Source organism: Monomorium pharaonis, chromosome 6 (genome assembly GCF_013373865.1).
Source record: "Monomorium pharaonis isolate MP-MQ-018 chromosome 6, ASM1337386v2, whole genome shotgun sequence".
Classification (NCBI taxonomy): Eukaryota; Metazoa; Arthropoda; class Insecta; order Hymenoptera; family Formicidae; genus Monomorium; species Monomorium pharaonis.
The window spans coordinates 839,722-858,547 of record NC_050472.1 but is presented as its reverse complement, the minus strand read 5'-3'; the positions used below and the strand labels follow the sequence as shown (position 1 = coordinate 858,547).

General features: G+C 38.7%; 1 protein-coding gene across 4 annotated transcripts in view; it reads right to left on the bottom strand.

The window, feature by feature from the left end:
- Positions 1-13,936, bottom strand: part of LOC105832614 (slo-interacting protein 1) — a 184,135-nt gene extending 170,199 nt beyond the window's left edge. For 2 of the 4 annotated variants that reach the window (XM_036288065.1, XM_036288069.1), the window contains exon 1: positions 13,428-13,936. Coding sequence is in view for 2 of the 4 variants with exons in the window: in XM_036288068.1 (XP_036143961.1) it covers positions 13,428-13,448 (21 nt within the window). In the remaining 2 variants the exon portion in view is untranslated. The remainder of the gene's footprint in view (positions 1-13,427) is intronic. The other 2 variants (XM_036288068.1, XM_036288070.1) reach the window with 1 other exon arrangement.
- Positions 13,937-18,826: the final 4,890 nt, after the last annotated feature.

The following is an 18,826-nucleotide window of genomic DNA, read 5'->3' as shown; positions in this document are numbered from 1 at the left end:
ACACACACGCGCGCGCGCGTTTATTCGCAGATTTTTATTAATTAATTTCTCATTAATTATATTGCGAAAATCGTAAAATAAAATTTTCTATTTGGTTTAATTAATGCTATTGCTTCTCTGTCTACGAACAATACATAACACTCATTATCAGACTCTCTATATTAAGAATCAAGGATATAAATAGATGAAAGATCCAAATCTCTCCGCTCTTTATGTAGACTTTAATTTAAGTAAAGACTTATGTACACGGAGAGAATTTTCTCTGAAAATTCACCGTCAAAATCTAGTAGTTGTGGGATAATGTGTGACCTCGAGGAATTTTACCATACTTTTTAGTAAACTTTTTACTATACTTTTAGTACAATTATTACATTTTGAGGGTAAATTTTAAGAGAAAATTCTCTTCGTGTATAAAGATCGAATCGAAACAAATATTTTAATGTTTTTCTGAAAATTTTATTCGCGTCTTAATCCGATTACCATCTTAATAAGTATTCATATGTATTTAATAGGTATAATAAGTACATCTAAGCGCGTATTTTCTTGTTAAAGCCATTACACATAATTTTAGTCCTAACCATAAGAACATATCGAATTCTACATTCAAAATTGTAGCTTTAAAATATTCGATTGCTTAAAATGCTCACGACTTTACGATTATGGTAAAACCTTTATTTACGTCAAACGTGGCCTTAGTGATTTTGAGAGTATTCAGTCGGTTACGTGCAAGATGGTCATGACATGTTTCGACTCTCGTATTCCGGCCATGTGGCGTCGTAATAAAGTTACATTCTTTCTATCTGTGAAACTACTTCGAGACCACCCAGAATTCGTCGACAGAATAATAAGTCAAGCGGAGTTGGGAGACACTGTTTTAATACGTGCCCGTATCGGCGCGCGGCGTGTCCCGCACGAGCGTAGAAACGAACGGCGGGTTCTAATTTGGCCTGTTGCAATAATTCGTGAACGGTGGAGAAGCCTGGGAAATAATGTTAATGATTTTCGAGCCCTCCCGAGCAAGGATTCCCTTTATCGAGTGAGATATTAAATCTTATTAACGGGGAAAGAGAAGATTCCTAGCTATCCGCCGCCGCCTGCGAAGATTAAGTCCATCCACGTAAATTATAAATTTGTACGCGGAATCGAATCACGCTGAGCGCGAAAAGAAAAACAGCGATGAGAAAAAATTTCTCGCGGCATGGGGTGTGCTACAAAAGAGAATGTTGACTGAAAAATCGTCGATAAAGCAAAAAAATCTACGTACTAATCATTCTCAATGTTGCAAGTTGCTTGCGTTTGAATTAATCGCAAATGCAAACAATCTCTATAAGAATCTCTTGTAACATTTTTGTACAAAGATAAAAAAGAGCGCCAAGTACATGCGCACAGTATATATAAAAAGTGGTTATGTATAACAGTGTTATTTTAATTTTAAAACATGAGACTCAAATTTCAGTAACAGTAAGGTTAATTCTCTAAAATAAATAAAAATAATAATAATATAACGTTATAAAATTTATCAATTAAAATAAAATTTATAGACGTTACCTGACTAAACCCAAGCATTAAAAATATTCAAAATATTAAAAAACTCAGCGCTGCTCTAGATTTTTCAATATCTGCGAACAATAAATAAATAATAAATATTAAATTGGTATTGCAATATAAATAGGATTATAGAGTTTATCACAAATGCAAACAATCTCTATATTTTCGCGTCCCTTATATTTCGCGGGAGCCAACAATCTATTTTTATGTATCGCTCGTACGCGCGGCAGAGGGCTGAAGGAAATAACGAAAAAGTCAATCTCCCAAAATATGCAGCGCTCTCCAGAATGCAAGCGACACGCTGAGTGTGCCCGGTTGCGTGCAGCAAAGATGCAGGGACAGAAATTAAACGTAACTTTCTGGAGGAACTCGCAAATCTCACGCGTTTCCGCTTATCTCGGCGATAACAAAGCCGGAGGAGATTTTCCGCGCGCCGTTGTGCTTATTACATCCCTTTGTTCTTATGCAACGGTGTCACGTGCGACTCCTTACCGGAACAGCAACATCTCTGGCTAATGCATTCTCTCTTCTCCTTCCTTTCCCCCGACGTCTCCTTTTCCAGCCCTTGGTTCCCGTTGTCATCTCGAAATCGGCAAAGATATCGTAAAACGCATTTGTATGCACAAGACACGGTACAGTTCACGACGGCTCGTAAACAACGATTGGGAAACGGGGGTTCAGCAAAAGAGAGAGAGAGAGAGAGAGAGAGAGAGAGGACGGGGGTGCGAATGAAACTAATAATTTTTAGCGACATTGCTGTCGTGGAAAAACAGGGTCGTAACCCTTCGTTATTGGTCCGTTTTCCCCTTACAATCGCGAACGTTTTGGAATGTTAACGGCTTGCGATACGAAACGAGAGGCAGAAGTGTACGTATGCCCTGTGTAAACAAGTTTTTTTTCACAATTAAAAGTGTCAAATCCCCATCTACGCTCCCATCAAAACGGTGATTGCCGTACACAACAACCACTTGTAATGTAGCCTTATTTTAAGAATTAAAATCTGCTTCAGAAAGAGACTGCTAATCAAGTTATTTTCTCTTTTGTTAAAAACAGTAGACGTAGAGTATAAAATATTTTTCTACAATAATTCTTCATTAAAAGTATAGAAGATCAGAGAATTGCAGATTGTGATATTAAATTTTAAAAATTTTACATTGTTTTTACATTTTAAAATTTGCTAAAAAACTCATTGAGAAAAAATTAAAAAGTTGTAAATTTATATTTCTGCTTTTTTTAAATTTAATTTCTAGCAATAAAATTCAAATTGAAAAGCGTATTTCACAATTGCTATTACACAAGCAAATACATAAACGCAAAAGCGTCACTAATAATATTGCAAAATCCGTATGGAGATTTTTGCGAAACGGACGAGCTAATAATTAAACGAAAACGTGACAGAAGAAATAGATAAGTAAACAAAATGTCACATTTTCTTAAAAAAAAGAGCGCTACATCCGTTGCCAAGACTCAATCGTTACAGTCGGCAAGCAAGCGCATCTCTCACGACTGTGTTTTTGTGTTCGTTTCAATGCTACGCCAGATTTCTCCCTCGGAAAAAAGATGTTTGTTCACATTCTCGGTCGTGCGGCGTGCGCTTCATCCTCCCACAACACAAATGCGAGAAATTGTCATACTTGTGGAAACGAGGTGCAATTCGCCGCCAGTATTACGAGCGAGTGCGATGGAGTAATTTGTAAATGCGAAACTTTTAAGCGACGCGCACTTTTGCATAAATTATTTCACCTTCTATAAAATAAAACCCAATAAATGGAAAAGGGAATGTTTTATGTTCTCTCCAATTAGGAAAACTGTTACATACTGTTTACTTTACGGCAATAAGGATGAGTTGTTATGCGCGACGGATCCATAAAGAGTCAACATGGTAACAAAAGTCCGCATATTCATTTATTTTCCCCGTATCTTAAGTAACTTTGTCGTTATACCAAGAATCGAATGGTATGTTCGCCTCGAGCAGTAAACTGCCGACTTTAAATATTAATTGCACAATATATAACCAAACATTCAATAATATATAATTATGTTTTATGTAATATATAATAATATTAGTTAATAAGTTACTAATATAAAGTTAATACATATTCGTGATAATGTTTTTATAACCCAGAGATATTATCCGAAATAATTTTCTTTAAACTAATATACCTTCCGCTCTACAATAATATGTATAATACACCAAGTTATTAAAAATATTTGTAGACTTTATTAATATATTAGGATCATAAGTATATAAATATATCTCTTCAACCGTAATCGACACAAGACTTTTTTAGAACAAAAACTCTAACTGCTTTATTTTGATGACAACTTTTACCTAACATATATAATTATAATATATCAAATATGCTAAAATAGTTCTTTTTGCAATTTTAATCATGTAAATTTCTCAAAATTACAACGTGAGTAATCTGTTGGTAAGTGAGATCATATTCAGTGCCTTATAGAAACTATAAAATATATTAAAATTACTTTCGTTTATGTGTATTTTACATGTATATTAAATTGTAATAATATATTAAAATAGAGATCTCAAATAATATCTGGCTAAGGCATGGTCTGATGAGGTAAGTAAGGATAAGCATCAAGCTATGCAGAACGTCACTTGGTTAAAGAGTCTCCAGAGCATCGCTGAAACGAGTGCTCTCTCTTCGAACGTTTCCCCGAGAGGTTTCGGATGACGACGCGACAAGGCCGACACTTCGGCAGCGGCGCGGCGATGGGGAGAAAAGAACGGCGTGCCGTAAAATCACCATCGGTATGACGGCCATTATGGAAATTACGATGGGTAATCGTCCAGATCGCGAAACGAGGCATAGGTATACTCTCTCGGGCCATGCAACAACGGCACTTCAAAAGCCTGCACGCGGTGACGATTCGCGCGGCAATTTTCATTTCATTATCTCTTCCCTCTTCATCCCGGGTTCTTCCCCTCACTTCCTATCCGTCCTTTCCTCCACACCTCTCTCACCTAATCCAGTGCATCACTTCGGAACAACGTGCGAGAATTCTTAACGGCCATTTTAAACGCGGATTGAAAGATCCCTTCCCTTCCCTCTCATTGCGAACGTATCCGATCAACTTTGTCCCAATTACGACACTCGGTATTTGCTTTTTTTTCTTCGCTGCAAGCCACGAAATACCGCGCGCGAGTACGTACGTTGTTTCGTTCATTAGGTGTCGAGTGAACCCTCATTAATTTGGTGCCCGGATGTTGCGACTGGCAGCTGTGTGTGTGTACGTGCGTCCACGCCAATCCAAGTAAATAATGTGCAATAATGTTACTCCCAGCAGATCGCATTATTTAAAATTATCATTTCTATTTTATTTTCCCCTTTTTTTACTTACGAAAATTCAAAGGAGAGTACATCTCAAACTCTTAAATTAAATTCGAATATAATTTCAAACTAATAAAAGAAAGATACCTCTGAAATAATTTGCGCACATTCATAAATATAATTATGCAATATATTTATGTATTATGCATATTTTATTATGCATAACATTATATTATGCATTACAATTATGCAAATGGCAGCTTTTTTGTTACACCACTTTAATTAATTCACGTAGAATGCTATTTTTTCCGCGTGTCAAGCTCGAACACGAACGAAAATAATTTCAAGCTGACTGCTGAATATTTACATAGCAGAGGAGAGGATATAATCCGCGTGGAATGGGCGTGGCGCATATTAATGTCCAATCGTTGACAATTTGTTTATTGCAAACAGACACTGACGGAAACGATAATTAATCTCGCGAGTATGTCATTCTCGGCATCAGCAAACGGCGAAAGGAATGAAGGATGTATCTTACTTAGCGTACTTAAGGATGTATCGGGCTGAAGTTCAAAATGGTACAAAGTTGCGAAAAATTTGTGAAATTGTTCTTTTAGTTTCCCTAATGTACTGCAAAAAATTGAAAACGCATCCACTAAATGGTTGCTGAGTTATAACTATTTTAATTTTCACTGATTTTACATGGTATCCTTTTCTATCTTATGGAAAAGGACGATCTTGACGGATAAAACAGCTAAAAAAATATAGAAGAAGTAGTACCAATGTTTTGAATTTTTTTGTACATCTAGTATATGAATAGATGAAAGTATTTGCCAAGTTTCAATTGTCTTCACTGCATCGTTTTAAAGTAATAAAATATATAACTTGAGATAATTGTACGCATTTTCACTGTCAAAAGTTTAAACTCATAAGTGAAAAAAATCGCAAATACGTAAAAAAATACCTTTGTAAGAGTAAAAATAAGACTCCAACTATCGTTCAAGTTTCTTACATCTAGATTTACTATGCGTTAGGCATAGATATTTAAGTATTTCAAATTTCATGCACTTTTGTCTAAGATTGTATGTCCGATACACCCTTAATTGACTGTACGACACAATAAGGTCGTCCATGAGGTTAAGTATTTATTGCCAGGCACTTATTTTAAATGGTTTATCGCCAACGGTGGTGCTCCACAGGGCACTTCGCTCTTGACCCATTATGAACGTCGGGAAATTTTATTTATATCGTTCGCTTTTATCCCCCTTTGCACTCGACACCGACATCTGCGAGTTCTGGAAGCTCTTGTAAAAAATAAAATAAAATAAAATAAAATAAATCGCAAGTTTAAACGAATTCAGTAAATAAACTGTTGAAAACGAAAACTGATAGGTAATAAAAGCAACATTCGCCAATTAAAAGCACGCCCTAAAAATTCGCGAAACATTTTATGTGCAAAAATTTGGGACAACTTCAAGCAATCAGAATATATTAAAATATTACAAAAATGCTACGTTAAAAAATCAATTGGTTTATTTTTCACATGTTTATGCTTCTCAATGCTTTTCAATACATTTCGTATTACATATGTATAACACGTGTTCACACAGTATTGTACTGCTTGAAAAGTTAAGCTCGAAAGATGCGAATCGTACTGCCCCCTCCCCCTACTCTCAAGTACAAAGTGGTCTATCTTGAAAATTTTCGCAGGAATTAACGCGACGCGCGCGTGAATTAAAAAGTCTCCGTGTTTGCGCAAAACTTGAAGGTACAGCTAGACGCCTCAAAGGGTACTGCAGGCAGCAGGCCGCGGAGCAGCATAATAAATGCGTCGTGATCGAGTCGGAGATAAATGAGGTAGTGCGGGCGCGTGTGCACACGCGGCACGTGGTGTGGGTGGGTGTCCCTATGCACGGAGTTCCTCGCTTTCACAAATATACTCTCATCATGGATTCAAACCTCCCTACACTCGCATATGCACAAGATCGCGCTTGTGCATATAAACGCTAGACCACGTATTGTTTTTATTTGGATTATTTATCCCCGGCTCTGTGTACATATACGTCGCGGAGATCTACCTTCTGTGAGACGTAAACGGTTGCATTTTGGCTTTACATTCGAGAGAATCAAGTACTTTAGACACGTATAGTTAATAAACGGAGCTCATGCAACGCAAATTTTCTCATTGTGTTGCGCTTCTACAGGAGGGGAAAAAAAGGAAGAGAGGAAGGAAAAAAGATGCACGTTTAAACCGTAAATGATACCACTTTTTCATAGGCTACACTTTTGTCTAATTATTTTAAGATTAAATTTTCATCTGCACAATGCAAACATTATAGATAAAAGTTTGTTTAATGTATTACTTTTTAAAAAGTTGGGCTTTTGTGAATGTAACTTTTGGAAAAGTTGCAAAAATTTACCATTATTTTTCTCTATCAATACAGACTTTTGTTAAATATCAAATAACATTTATTTTATATATCCAATATTGTAAAAACGGCTCGGCATACATTCGTATGTCTGAATTTATCAAATGATTATGCATCAGTTAAGACGCGCGTAGAAATCGCGCTTGAATGCTCCACTCAAAAATAGCACTAGCTCTAAAGGAAATAATAAATGTAGGATGAAAATAAACATGCGGTAAGGTATCCCCATAAAAAGCAGCCACCTTCCTGCTCTTCCTATATCTTCGTGTGACGAATGGCTTGATATGCGGTAAACCACCGCCGGCAGCTCCGTGGAAACCCGTTTATCATTGTTTATCGTACACCTGGTTTCTCGGTATGATAAGCGTGGGTTGAACCGTAATGATGGCAACGTACTTACCGAGGCAAATGCACTCGGCTCGTGGATACCGCGACCACGTCGTAGCATATTTACAATCGCGACGCGCCCAAGGACGAGCTTCGAAACTTGAGCGTCGCGGTCGCGGCGCTGCAAATCTTGGGACGCGACAGGAAGAAAACGCGATGAAACTCTATCAGGCCGTTCGTAACTTTCTATTCGAATCGAACGGAAATTGCGAATTTCCACTTGCCACTTCGCGTTGACCTTTGCGATCAATTATGTATCTCACGGCAGAATCCTACCACGTAATCATGGCACATCTCTCGCACACGTTCAGGGCAACGGAAAGATTTTTAAACCAAACCTTTGTACTATTCTCCATTTAACTTTAGTACAAAAATGTTGAGCTTTAAAATTCAAGATAAAATATGTGACAAAAAAATGTCACTGTGACAGAATAATATAATGATTTTTAATAAAATTTACATTTCCTAAAATTATGAGCAAACTATTTCAAAATTAATTATGCAGTTATCAATAAGTTATAAAAGATCAATACTTTTACATCTACTTGAAAATATACCAGTACTAATTGCAAATTGCAATTTTTATATAGATTTGCAAGATTTGCCATATAATTTAATATATGTTATCCTATCGGGAGTATTATTCAAAATATATGAGATAGATTATATTTAGTTAAAACTTATGTAAAATTCAAAGATGTCATTTAATTTATCATATAGTATTAATTGTATTTGTATAAAGTGGTTAATATAAATCAATGTCTATTCTAATTTGTACCAAGCGCGCGATATATCACAAAAAGAACTGCATCGCGATATCAAATGATATTTTCAAGATACGTATATTATACGAAGAAGTTTTGCGAACGTTTCTCGTTTCGTTTCCTCGCGAGTAAGCATCGTTCGCGCAAACTATGAGGGAGAATTCGCGAACTCGCTGAGGAGGTATCATCGTCGTCGCTGACGGTACGACCAACTTCCGCGGTTATATCCGGGAGCAGCATCCTTGGAAATAAAGTAGGTATTGGTATATCGCAAAACGACTTGCCGAGAGGGGCGTGCGTCAAAAAAATATCCGTAAAACTGAAAGCCACCGCTGAGGGAAATACGTTGATACCTTACTGGTTTCGAGTTAACGACGACTGAATCGCTAACGACTGTGAATCTCTCCGAACATGCATTACGGATAACTTGAAAATTTCACATCAGAATGGGATACATCAACGTCACTCAAAATTAAACGCGGTTAATCAAGCTTTCATCATTCACCCAATACAATGACAATTTTATTATGACAATTAAACAATACATTAAAAATGTCAGATAATTTCCGAGGATAAAGAAAGAGAGAAAATATATAGTCAAAAATATTATGTATAATTATATATACGTATGTACAATACGTACATAATTCGAATATTCAGTGTCTTCAGTCCCTAAAAATTTCTCGCAGAAATAAAAAGTTTCATAATCTTGTGTTAAAAGTACTTTTATAATCTCGTTTCGATCAAATGTGCAAAAAAGACTTTAAAGTAAAAAAAAGGAAACTAAAACAGCTTTGCATTTCGAATGTCATTTCCTTGTGACATCTATACTATATATGTAAATGTAATGTAGATATGGTTTTAAAATAATATATTTTATTGCAAACTGTTTCTACAACGTCGCGCGTAAGTATCTCTCTCTATATATGTATAACTGAAAAAAATTATGGAAATAAAATAACATAATAAAAATTATTCAGTCTTTTGTTCCATAAAAGAATAGGTAACTATAAATAAAGAAAATAATTGTACATGTATTTCGTAAAAGTTAAAATGTATCCTTTCAAAAGTATCACTGTATTTATTAATAATAATATTCGATTATCAAAGAGCACTTATATATCAATAAGAGTTGATTTTACACGAGTATTCTACATAATTAAAACTTTAGGAATCTGACATTTCTTGTGCGATAATCTAGTAGTTAGGAAATGTTATAAAGTATTAAATATGTATCAGATCCTAATTCATATTTAACTGTGTTAAAGTTACATCTCAAATAAAAAAAAAACAAAGGTAAATGTCAAAAATGTTAAAATATCATTTCATGAGAATGTAGCGTCATTTTTGACGAATGATGAAGTACGAGATGACAAATTTTTCAACCGAGTGCCTATTATATCATTCGTTTTCAAACCAGATTTGATGCAAATTTTTTACCGTTTTAAAAGCTCATGTGCCAGAAATATTTTATTCTCAGATTCCACGAGGACCAAAAATTGTGTAACACTGAAACTGACTGGACTAGCTTTTCATAAAAATATGCACATTAACGTCGGCACGGGAACGGAAAGCATCATCCGAAAAAATGCATACAAATGTTCATCATAGAGAAATTCCGACCCGAAATGCAACGATAGCTGGGCTCGAATGCTACAGCCATTCGGTATAGTGATTACGCTGATGTATGCTCGAGAGAATTAAAGGAAATGAGGAGAGGTCGGAAGACGGGCTGAACGCGAGCTATCCGATCTCCGAAGAAGAGGACATGACCGTTTGACCTGCGTAAAATCCCTTTACCCTTTATTCGCATCGCGAGGTCTGGAAACGCCCGTTTTCGGCGCGTATCGACACAAACGATCGCGTGTTTACAACCTTTAACCCTTCCGAGCGACGCCCATTCACAGGATCTGGATCACTCATTAATTTTTTCTTATGTATATGGAGGAAAAAATAGACGCGAAGATCCGGGTTGTGAGTTGAAAGAGAAACGACATGAGGGAACAACGAGAGCTCTGGAATTTCCCAAATGTGAGTATTTCTAAATACATTTATTCAAAAATCCAAACAAAAATGGGATAAAAGCGATTTTTTAAGTAAGTAATTTTTATGAAATATATGTGCATGAGTTGCAGAAAAGTCAGTAGAGAGTCACTTTCGTAATAATTTTTGCCAAAGTTTCGTTTCGTTGCTGCATTACCGAATATTTTAATCTTTAACAAATTTATCTTTACAACGTTTTCGATATACAATTGCAATTTTCAATACGCAGTTGCAAGTGTATTAATTGATATTTGCGCATTCAATGTTTATAAATATTATTAATCTTTGCTTGGGGGTGTAAAATACACTCCAATATCTTTAAAAGTTAATAAATTCATAGAATAGAATGTAATTGTAAATCGAAGAAAACGATGAAAATTAAGATGGAGACGTAACGTTAAGGTTCAAGATACACTCTACGCGAGTAATGTAGTGTCGCAAGCGGAACGAATGATAATCCCTCCCCTTAAAGATAGCTGTATACGAAATAGAATTTATACAAAGATTCTGAATACACGTCGGTCACTTTCGAAACATTATGCAAAATATCGTTTTCGCGGAAGAAAAAACAGACGTTTCACAGGGGAAATTTTCATTTACGAGTCACCCAGAATCACCGGGTCTCTCGGACAGTTTTTATCGAACGCATCAATCTCACGATAATTCCGTCCAATATTTTTCTGTCGTGGGCATAAGCGGACGCTTCTCTCTCTCTCTCTCTCTCTCTCTCTCTCTCTCTCTCTCTCTCTCTCTCTCTCTCTCTCTCTCTCTCTCTCTCTCTCTCTCTCCCCCCCCCTCCCTCCCCTCTCCCTTCCCCCCCCCGTCCGCCGGTAACCGGTATAACCGTGAGCGGTAACGTGCGGATAGTTTTCTGGCGGGCTGTGTCAATTTCCAGCTGGCGAAAGGTAAATAAGTTCGGGTCTTTTCTCGACGAGCTACGCGGTACGTTGGGTATATTGGATCCGATATTATAACTCGTGGCTCGCGGCACTCGTCACACCACCCTCTCGATTCGTTTGTGCAATACGTTATACAAATATTCATTTTCTATCGGCGAGCTTTTGGGAGCTTATGCCGAATGGCAGCGGGTTATCATATAATGGCGCCGTATTTACGTCTGGACCGCGCGCGTCTATAAACGTCACGCGTATTATTACGCGCGATGTAAATGCATCGTAATGCGTTCCGCGGCGCGCGGGACACTTTGGGAAAATGTAATCTCGTCGAAATAGACGAATTGTCACCGAATGACCAGCATTCAAACAGCGAGAACGCGGAAATGGATGTGATCAGCGCGCTTAATCGATCGCGCCGGAGCCGGTCTTTAACGCGGCACACTCGAAACAACGCCGAGTTAATAATAACTCGCAATTGCCTAATCCCTAATGCGACGCGACCCTAATACCGCGTAATGTAAACGTATTCCACATTCGCTTCTCGTTACTCGTTCACGTCCATTCACGTCAATCGCGAAAACCGCATATTTTTATCGCGAGCCATTTTCACATACAAAATACACGTTTCTCTTCTGCGAAATTAACTAGCGCAACTTTATTTTCAATACAGAACGCACGCTTCTACCTGGTTCGCGTTAATTTGCGAAACCGAGTAGTATTGTCCCTTCCCCCCTCTCTCTCTCTCTCTCTCTCTCTACTGTTGCGATATATTCTGCAACCTCAATCTATTTCCAAACTACTTCACCTATTCTCTTAAAAAAAAAGGGAAAAAAGAAAAAAAAGGCAAAATTTAATAATACAAATAGGGAATGTGGCAGTCGTTTGAGTAAATAAACTGACTATGACCGCGTGTTCGATAGTAATCGACACCGAGCACGATACAAACGAGTTAACGGGGAGGATTGCTCGTTTTTGTTCGCGCAACGTGTTTGTAGCTTCGTACACCAAGACCGAGCGCACGAGCGCCAACTCGCCGTGTCGCGTCGTCTTGAATGCCACGATACGAAGTCGAGGATAAGGCACGTTTGGCGCGATGAACACTCGAGAATACAAGCGCGCGTCGCCCTTCAAGGGCAAGTTCTTGTCGCGTCTGCGCTCTCTCTCTCTCTCTCTCTCTCTCTCTCTCTCTCTCTCTCTCTCTCTCTCTCTCTCTCTCTCTCTCTCTCTCGCCGCTTGTGAGAGATCGCAGACGATTCGCCGCGAACTCCGCGAGATGAGGCAGGCGGTCTTTTTTCCGATACGCTTGATTCTGGAGACGACAAAAAAGTGTTTCATCCGACGGTAGGCAACTTGATTTTTTGCGTAAACAACGAGTTGGTCTTACATCTCGATTAAAAGTTATCATTGTTAACTATTGTAAAAATTTTTCGTAGAGGGAATTGTGGTGGCTGGAAATAAGCCACACACACACACACACACACACACACACACACACACATATATATATTTTTTTTTTCTAATAAAACAAAAAAATTGTTCTAATAGAACAAACAAATTATGCATTTGCCTCAGAATTCGCTTGCTAGATTGAGATAATGGAGCGATATTTCCTTATTGCGCGGGAAAAATTCAGAGACAGCCTATATATCTTTTGCGCAGTTGGATTGATGGAAAATGCACATCGCGATCGCAACGAGTGAAATATTACGAACGGGCAAATCGATGCTTTCTGCGATATGATACTAAGATACTTGAAAATCAATTTGTCGCCATAGTGATGATGATAAAGAACGTGTGTCGCCGTACGGCAGCGAGGATATATTTTTTTTTACGCGTTGCTTTATCCCAAAGTTAGCTTACCGATGCACTTGGAGAGAAGATAGGAAATGTATTATCACGTAGGACGCGCGACGATGCGACGCGACGTTTCAAAACTCTAGCCTGTTGCCAAAGAGCGACGATAAAAAGCACGTCGCGACAATAGGAACGTGATTGTCTTATTGTTAGACGTGTGTGAGTTGGATGCGTGGCAGCACTGCGAACAACAAAAGAGAGGAGACATCTTACCTTTAATATTACGAAGTCCATCGCGCGGCTCGGTTCTGTCCCAACAGCTAATGATCCTGAATATCCGTGTCACGGGTGATGGAGTGATGCACAGCGGGGGACACGTAGGCAGAACCGAGGCAGGGCGAAGCAGAGCGGAGCAACAACAATCAACAATAATGCGAGGAGAGAGGAGTGGTCAGGGGAGCACGCGAGAGAGAGAGAGACACACACTCACGTCACTAACGGTTTCACTTGTTCGCCGAATCGAGAGCAAACTTCACTTCACGCGGCTCGTCATCCCGCGAACTCACCATGCCGCCTGCACCCGCGACAGTTTCCGTCGCGAAACTAAACTCGGCTTCACGCGGACGAAACGCGTGTGTGCGCGACGCGATTTTCGCGAGTAGACGAGCGGCACACGACGAAATGCGCCAAGAATGACAAAAATTCTCTACCAACGCGCGCGACCACTCGGCGCAGACTGAACACTGAAGCGGACTGAAGTAAGCGCCGGTCGCTGGAGTGCTGGAGTAGGGCGGGAAACACATTGCGCGAGCGAGAGGGAAAGAGCAACAGCGCATGACCAACGAGGACAAAAAGTTAGGTGCGCGAGGAGAGCGAGAAGGCGAACGTAAGAGGAGAAAGACAAAGAGAGAAATAGAGAGAGAGAGAGAGAGAGAGAGAGAGAGAGAGAGAGAGAGAGAGAGAGAGAGAGAGAGAGAGAGGACGAGTCGAAGCATGTGACAAAGACGGACGCGTGAAATTCGAGAGTGAGAAAGAGCAATGGAGCGTGCTCCAGCGTGAGCAGTGACCATCCAAGCGCGGCGCGAAGAGAGAGAGAGAGAGAGAGAGAGAGAAACAATTCCGAAATCGGAATAGGCATAGATTCGAGCGAGAGAAGATCACGAGAGAGAGAGAGAGAGAGAGAGAGAAAGAGAGAGAGAAGGTGGTATACTCGGAGCTATCTTCTATTCGTGGAAACAAAACGGACGCGAGAGAACGTTAACCGAGACAACGAAGGAAGGAGCGAAGAGGAGAAAGCATTTAAATGCGATGTGTCCTACAGTCACTATCATGACGACGATTTACATTTGTAGCGAACTTTCGTGGAACGCCACACAATTAAGGTTCGTTCGAATAATCGAAAAAAAGTAAACGATATGACTTTTCTCGTCGCAAAAGGGATCAACGTTGTTTCTAAAACGCACGAGGATAAAATGTCCCTTCGTTTTCCAGGAACAACCCCCGATTTGAATTATGTGTTGTCGGACAAAAAAATCTGTCCTCACGTCTCCATTTTTCCCTATATGTCTCCGAATTTGTACATGTTTAATTATATCTTTGTCATTCTTAAATTATTGGCATATGAAAGTTGTTATTTCTTCTTCAATTAATATGATGATGGAAGTTTGCAAAAAAGTTAAAACTTGTTGCCGAATTTAGTTAACCGAAAAAAGTTAAGTTGCCTACTTATTCTACAAAGTAATACTTTTATTCGTAAACGGGATAAAGAGATCTCTCTTTACACGCCGCGTGGACAAACGCACTGAATCGAATAAATTGTAACAATTACGCTCGTGGGATAGGATCGAAGGGAGAAGAGGAGAAGCTCGCAATGGGGCTTGTGAATTAAACGCGAGAATAATTGCACGAGGAAAAACCGTTCGACAAATGCGCGATGATAAAAAAAGCACGATTCTCTGGAAAGATCGACTCGGCACACCAAAAGCTTGTCGGATTCTCATTAGACCCGCCCAGCTAGTAACCGGAGAAATAAAAAATTCCATTAGGTTTTATCTAAGGGGATGAGCATGTCGGAGATACCTCGCACGTTACGATAGAAAGAGAGCGGTATGAGAGAAAAACCGCAACATGTGGTTTTCTATCTGCTTCCTCGCCTCAGTTTCAGCAAGGAAAAGCTTGCAGAGCGGGAAAATATTCCATGCGGCGCGGGCGCGCGGTGCAAAAAAAGAGCGGATTGAAAAAGGCCGTCGGTAGAAACGTGCGACGATCGTGCGATGGTTGCAACGAGGCGGCAAAATCGGCGTATGGAAGAAAGACCGAAGGGACCGTGGGGTATCGGCGGCTTGCCGCGAGCGACGAAAAGGCGAGAGCGTGGTCACAAAGCGAGGGGAAGGGCAAGGAGAAGGGGGAAAAAGAAGGAAAATGCGAGAGCCGAGCTCGCAGCCTCGGAACCAGCCTGCACAATGCACACCCCGGACCCCGGACCCGCTGTCTCCCCCCCCTCCCCCTCTCTCTCTCTCTCTCTCTCTCTCTCTCTCTCTCTCTCGCTCTCGCTCTCGTCTGTTTTCTTTTTCTTCCCTTCAAGTTGCAGCAGCGTTTGTTCCTCGCGTATTCGTCGAATATCTCAGTTGCGATCAGACAGAGACACTCCTTTATCTTTCATTGGTGCTATACCACTGCGTAAATGGACAATGTTTTATAGGAAGGTGGTTTAACATGTTTTTGCGTATTTATAATGCAAAATTGAAGCTTTTTTCCCGAGTTTTATTTAAGCCAACAAAAATAATGATATTTAATATAACACTGATCATGGTTAAATATTATAAATATTTGTCACTGAAATATAGCGTTTTTATCACCAAAAAGGCTAAGTAATATATTTACATACACGAAGAGAATTTTCTCTTAAAATTTACCTTCAAAATTTGGTAATTGTGGGAGAATGTGTGACCTCGAGGAAGTTTACTATACTTTTTAGTAAAATTTATTATACTTTTAGTAAAATTTACTAAAAGATGGTAAATTTTACTAAAAAGTGTAGTAAAATTTCTTGAGGTCACACATTATCCTACAATTAATGGATTTTGAGAGTAAATTTTAAGAGAAAATTCTCTCCGTGTACACATCTATATATATTTACCTTTACTCGTAATTTATATTTTTAAATTAAAATTATTCAAAAAGATTTTTATGACAATGAGACATCGTAATCTTTAGGATTAATTAAGAAAATTAATAAATCAAGAAATCAATATTTAAATTTGTACAAAACAACTATCATAATTCAATATTACAAAATGCATCAATAAACTACAATAAATTGCTTCACATTCTTATCACTGATAACTTGATATTTTTCAGAGATACAATTGAATATCTTGAATATCGAATATCTTACGATATCTATATACCAATCTCTCATGGGAGAAACAAGAGAATCTCCAAAGTTAATGCTGTACTCCGTCAACTCTGCAAATAGTCCCTTCCAGCTTCTCTTTATTTATGGATGATGTCTTATACTTCTGATCTTCCACACATTTGATAATTGCTACACAATTCTTACTGATATAACAACCGAGCTTAACTTTTATACGGAAATCGCATATACATTATATATGTGTCTGTCAGAAATATTTGGCCCTGAGTCAAAATTATAATCGCGATCTTAACAAGAAAAGTTGTACAAAAAGCGATTGAAAAGTTGTAAAGTTTGAGCTACGTCGGTTGCAATATCCAACTACCAACCAACTAACCCTTCCACGTCGGGATCACTTCTCGAAGCCCACTCATAATTACGAAACTTAATTTGCGAATAACGATTTAATTGCCTCTTGAAGTTTCCTTAAAGTTCATTCATCCTTTGCGTGCATGCTTTTCTCAAGATTTATAAGCAGTTACCGCTACTAGAAAAGTAAAATATATGTTATGTGGTGAAAACAGGAAAACCAAGTCTCTCGTCAAACTTATACTATTTAAATGATTACTTTTTATTTATAGCTACTTTAGTTATAATTATTGATCGCTATTTTATTTTTAAATTTTAAAATATATAAAAAATAATAACATTTAGTATCAACTTTTATCAGTTATAAATTTTGTGTGTGTGTGTGTGTGTGTGTGTGTAATGTATGTAATAAAAAGCAATATTAATATATCAAATATTATTTGCAAAGTCGAGAATAACACAATTTATTGACGCAATATTGGTCCAATACATGCCAATATTGAATCAATGTCTCACCAATTAATTGTGCTACTAGAGATTGCAAATATCTCTAGGTCTGTATCTAAGGAGAACTTAATATTGCACTCAAATAGCCAAAATATTAAACAATTAAACGGTGTAACACTCAACTTTACAAGATTTCCATTAAAACGAAAAAAAGTGTAAAAGTGAAAATAAAAATGGTATCTACACGGAACTTCTTTATCGTTTCAAGAAAATCCGCGAGCCATCATAACGAAATTTACACAAAAACAAAAATTTCAATTCCTGAAATAGTTATCCAGGTATCGTGATACTAACAGAAAGTCATTACGTAATTGAAGATATTGTCAGCAGTTGCTTGTCAATTCTTGAGCTTTTTATTCAAATTGATATCAAAGTATTCTTACTTATATGATATATCGTGTATTATATCTTACAAGAAAATAGATTTTACATGCACATACAATAATCGAGACTGACATATTATAATATCTCATGTAAAAATGATGCGTTATTTTATTAGTAATCGGTTTAAAGGATTTCCTCCGAAAAGGATTCTAAAGAGAGATTTCTTTTCTAGTTTCTTCTTCAAGAGTAAAAGATAAGGGTGATGAACGCAACATACGGGGGATGCCTATATTTTTTACTTTCTTCCTCGATCTGCGTAGACGTGCGAAAGAAAAAGAGAGCTGCACATAAAGTTCCTCGGGAAAAGAGAGTTAGAGAGGGGGGAGATGGGGGAGAGGCCGGATGCTTCCGTAATTCATTGGCTATTGGACGAGACAGGTGTGTGGCGCGTATGAGAGGGTGGCGAACGAAAGAGGGTGGTAGGCCGACGGGGAAATGAAAGAGAGAAGGCGAAAGGTTTCTTACGCTGCTGCCTCGCAAAAAGGGTAGCGCGCGGCTGCCACCCTTCTGCGCGGGAGCGAGTTGGGGCGTCGCGACACCGAGCTTTTTTTAATTAGCAGTCTGTGATCCGTCGAGCGATTTTTTCCCTCTTTTTTTCTTTTTTCTTTTTCATCTCGTTCTTGCCATGCTTGCTGTCGCCGTGTCGCAAGCTTCCCCATACGCGGCAGAGCGATTCCACCTTTTCGCGCGAGTGACGCGACCAGCCCCGGAAACGCATGTACCAATTCGCTCTACGACCGTCACGTTCCTCCATTCGTTTCATTTCCTTCGAATACCACCATCCTTCTTCTCTTCCGGGTCCCGACTTCAGAAACATAGTCTCCCGATTCGGTCCCCTTCTCCTCGTCTCTCGCACCTTCCTGGCAAGATCCAGCGAAGAGGCGAACTCTCTCCCGGGAGGACACCCGCGCATCGTCTCTGAGTAATTTACTAAGAAAGTCTCTCGGCTGTAACGGCGAATGATCAAAGCAGCGAAATGAGTAACTTTGCAATCGAGGATGAGAGAGGCGGTTCGTAACTCGTAGCTTCGCTCGGTTTCTATCTGATTTGGTAGTCG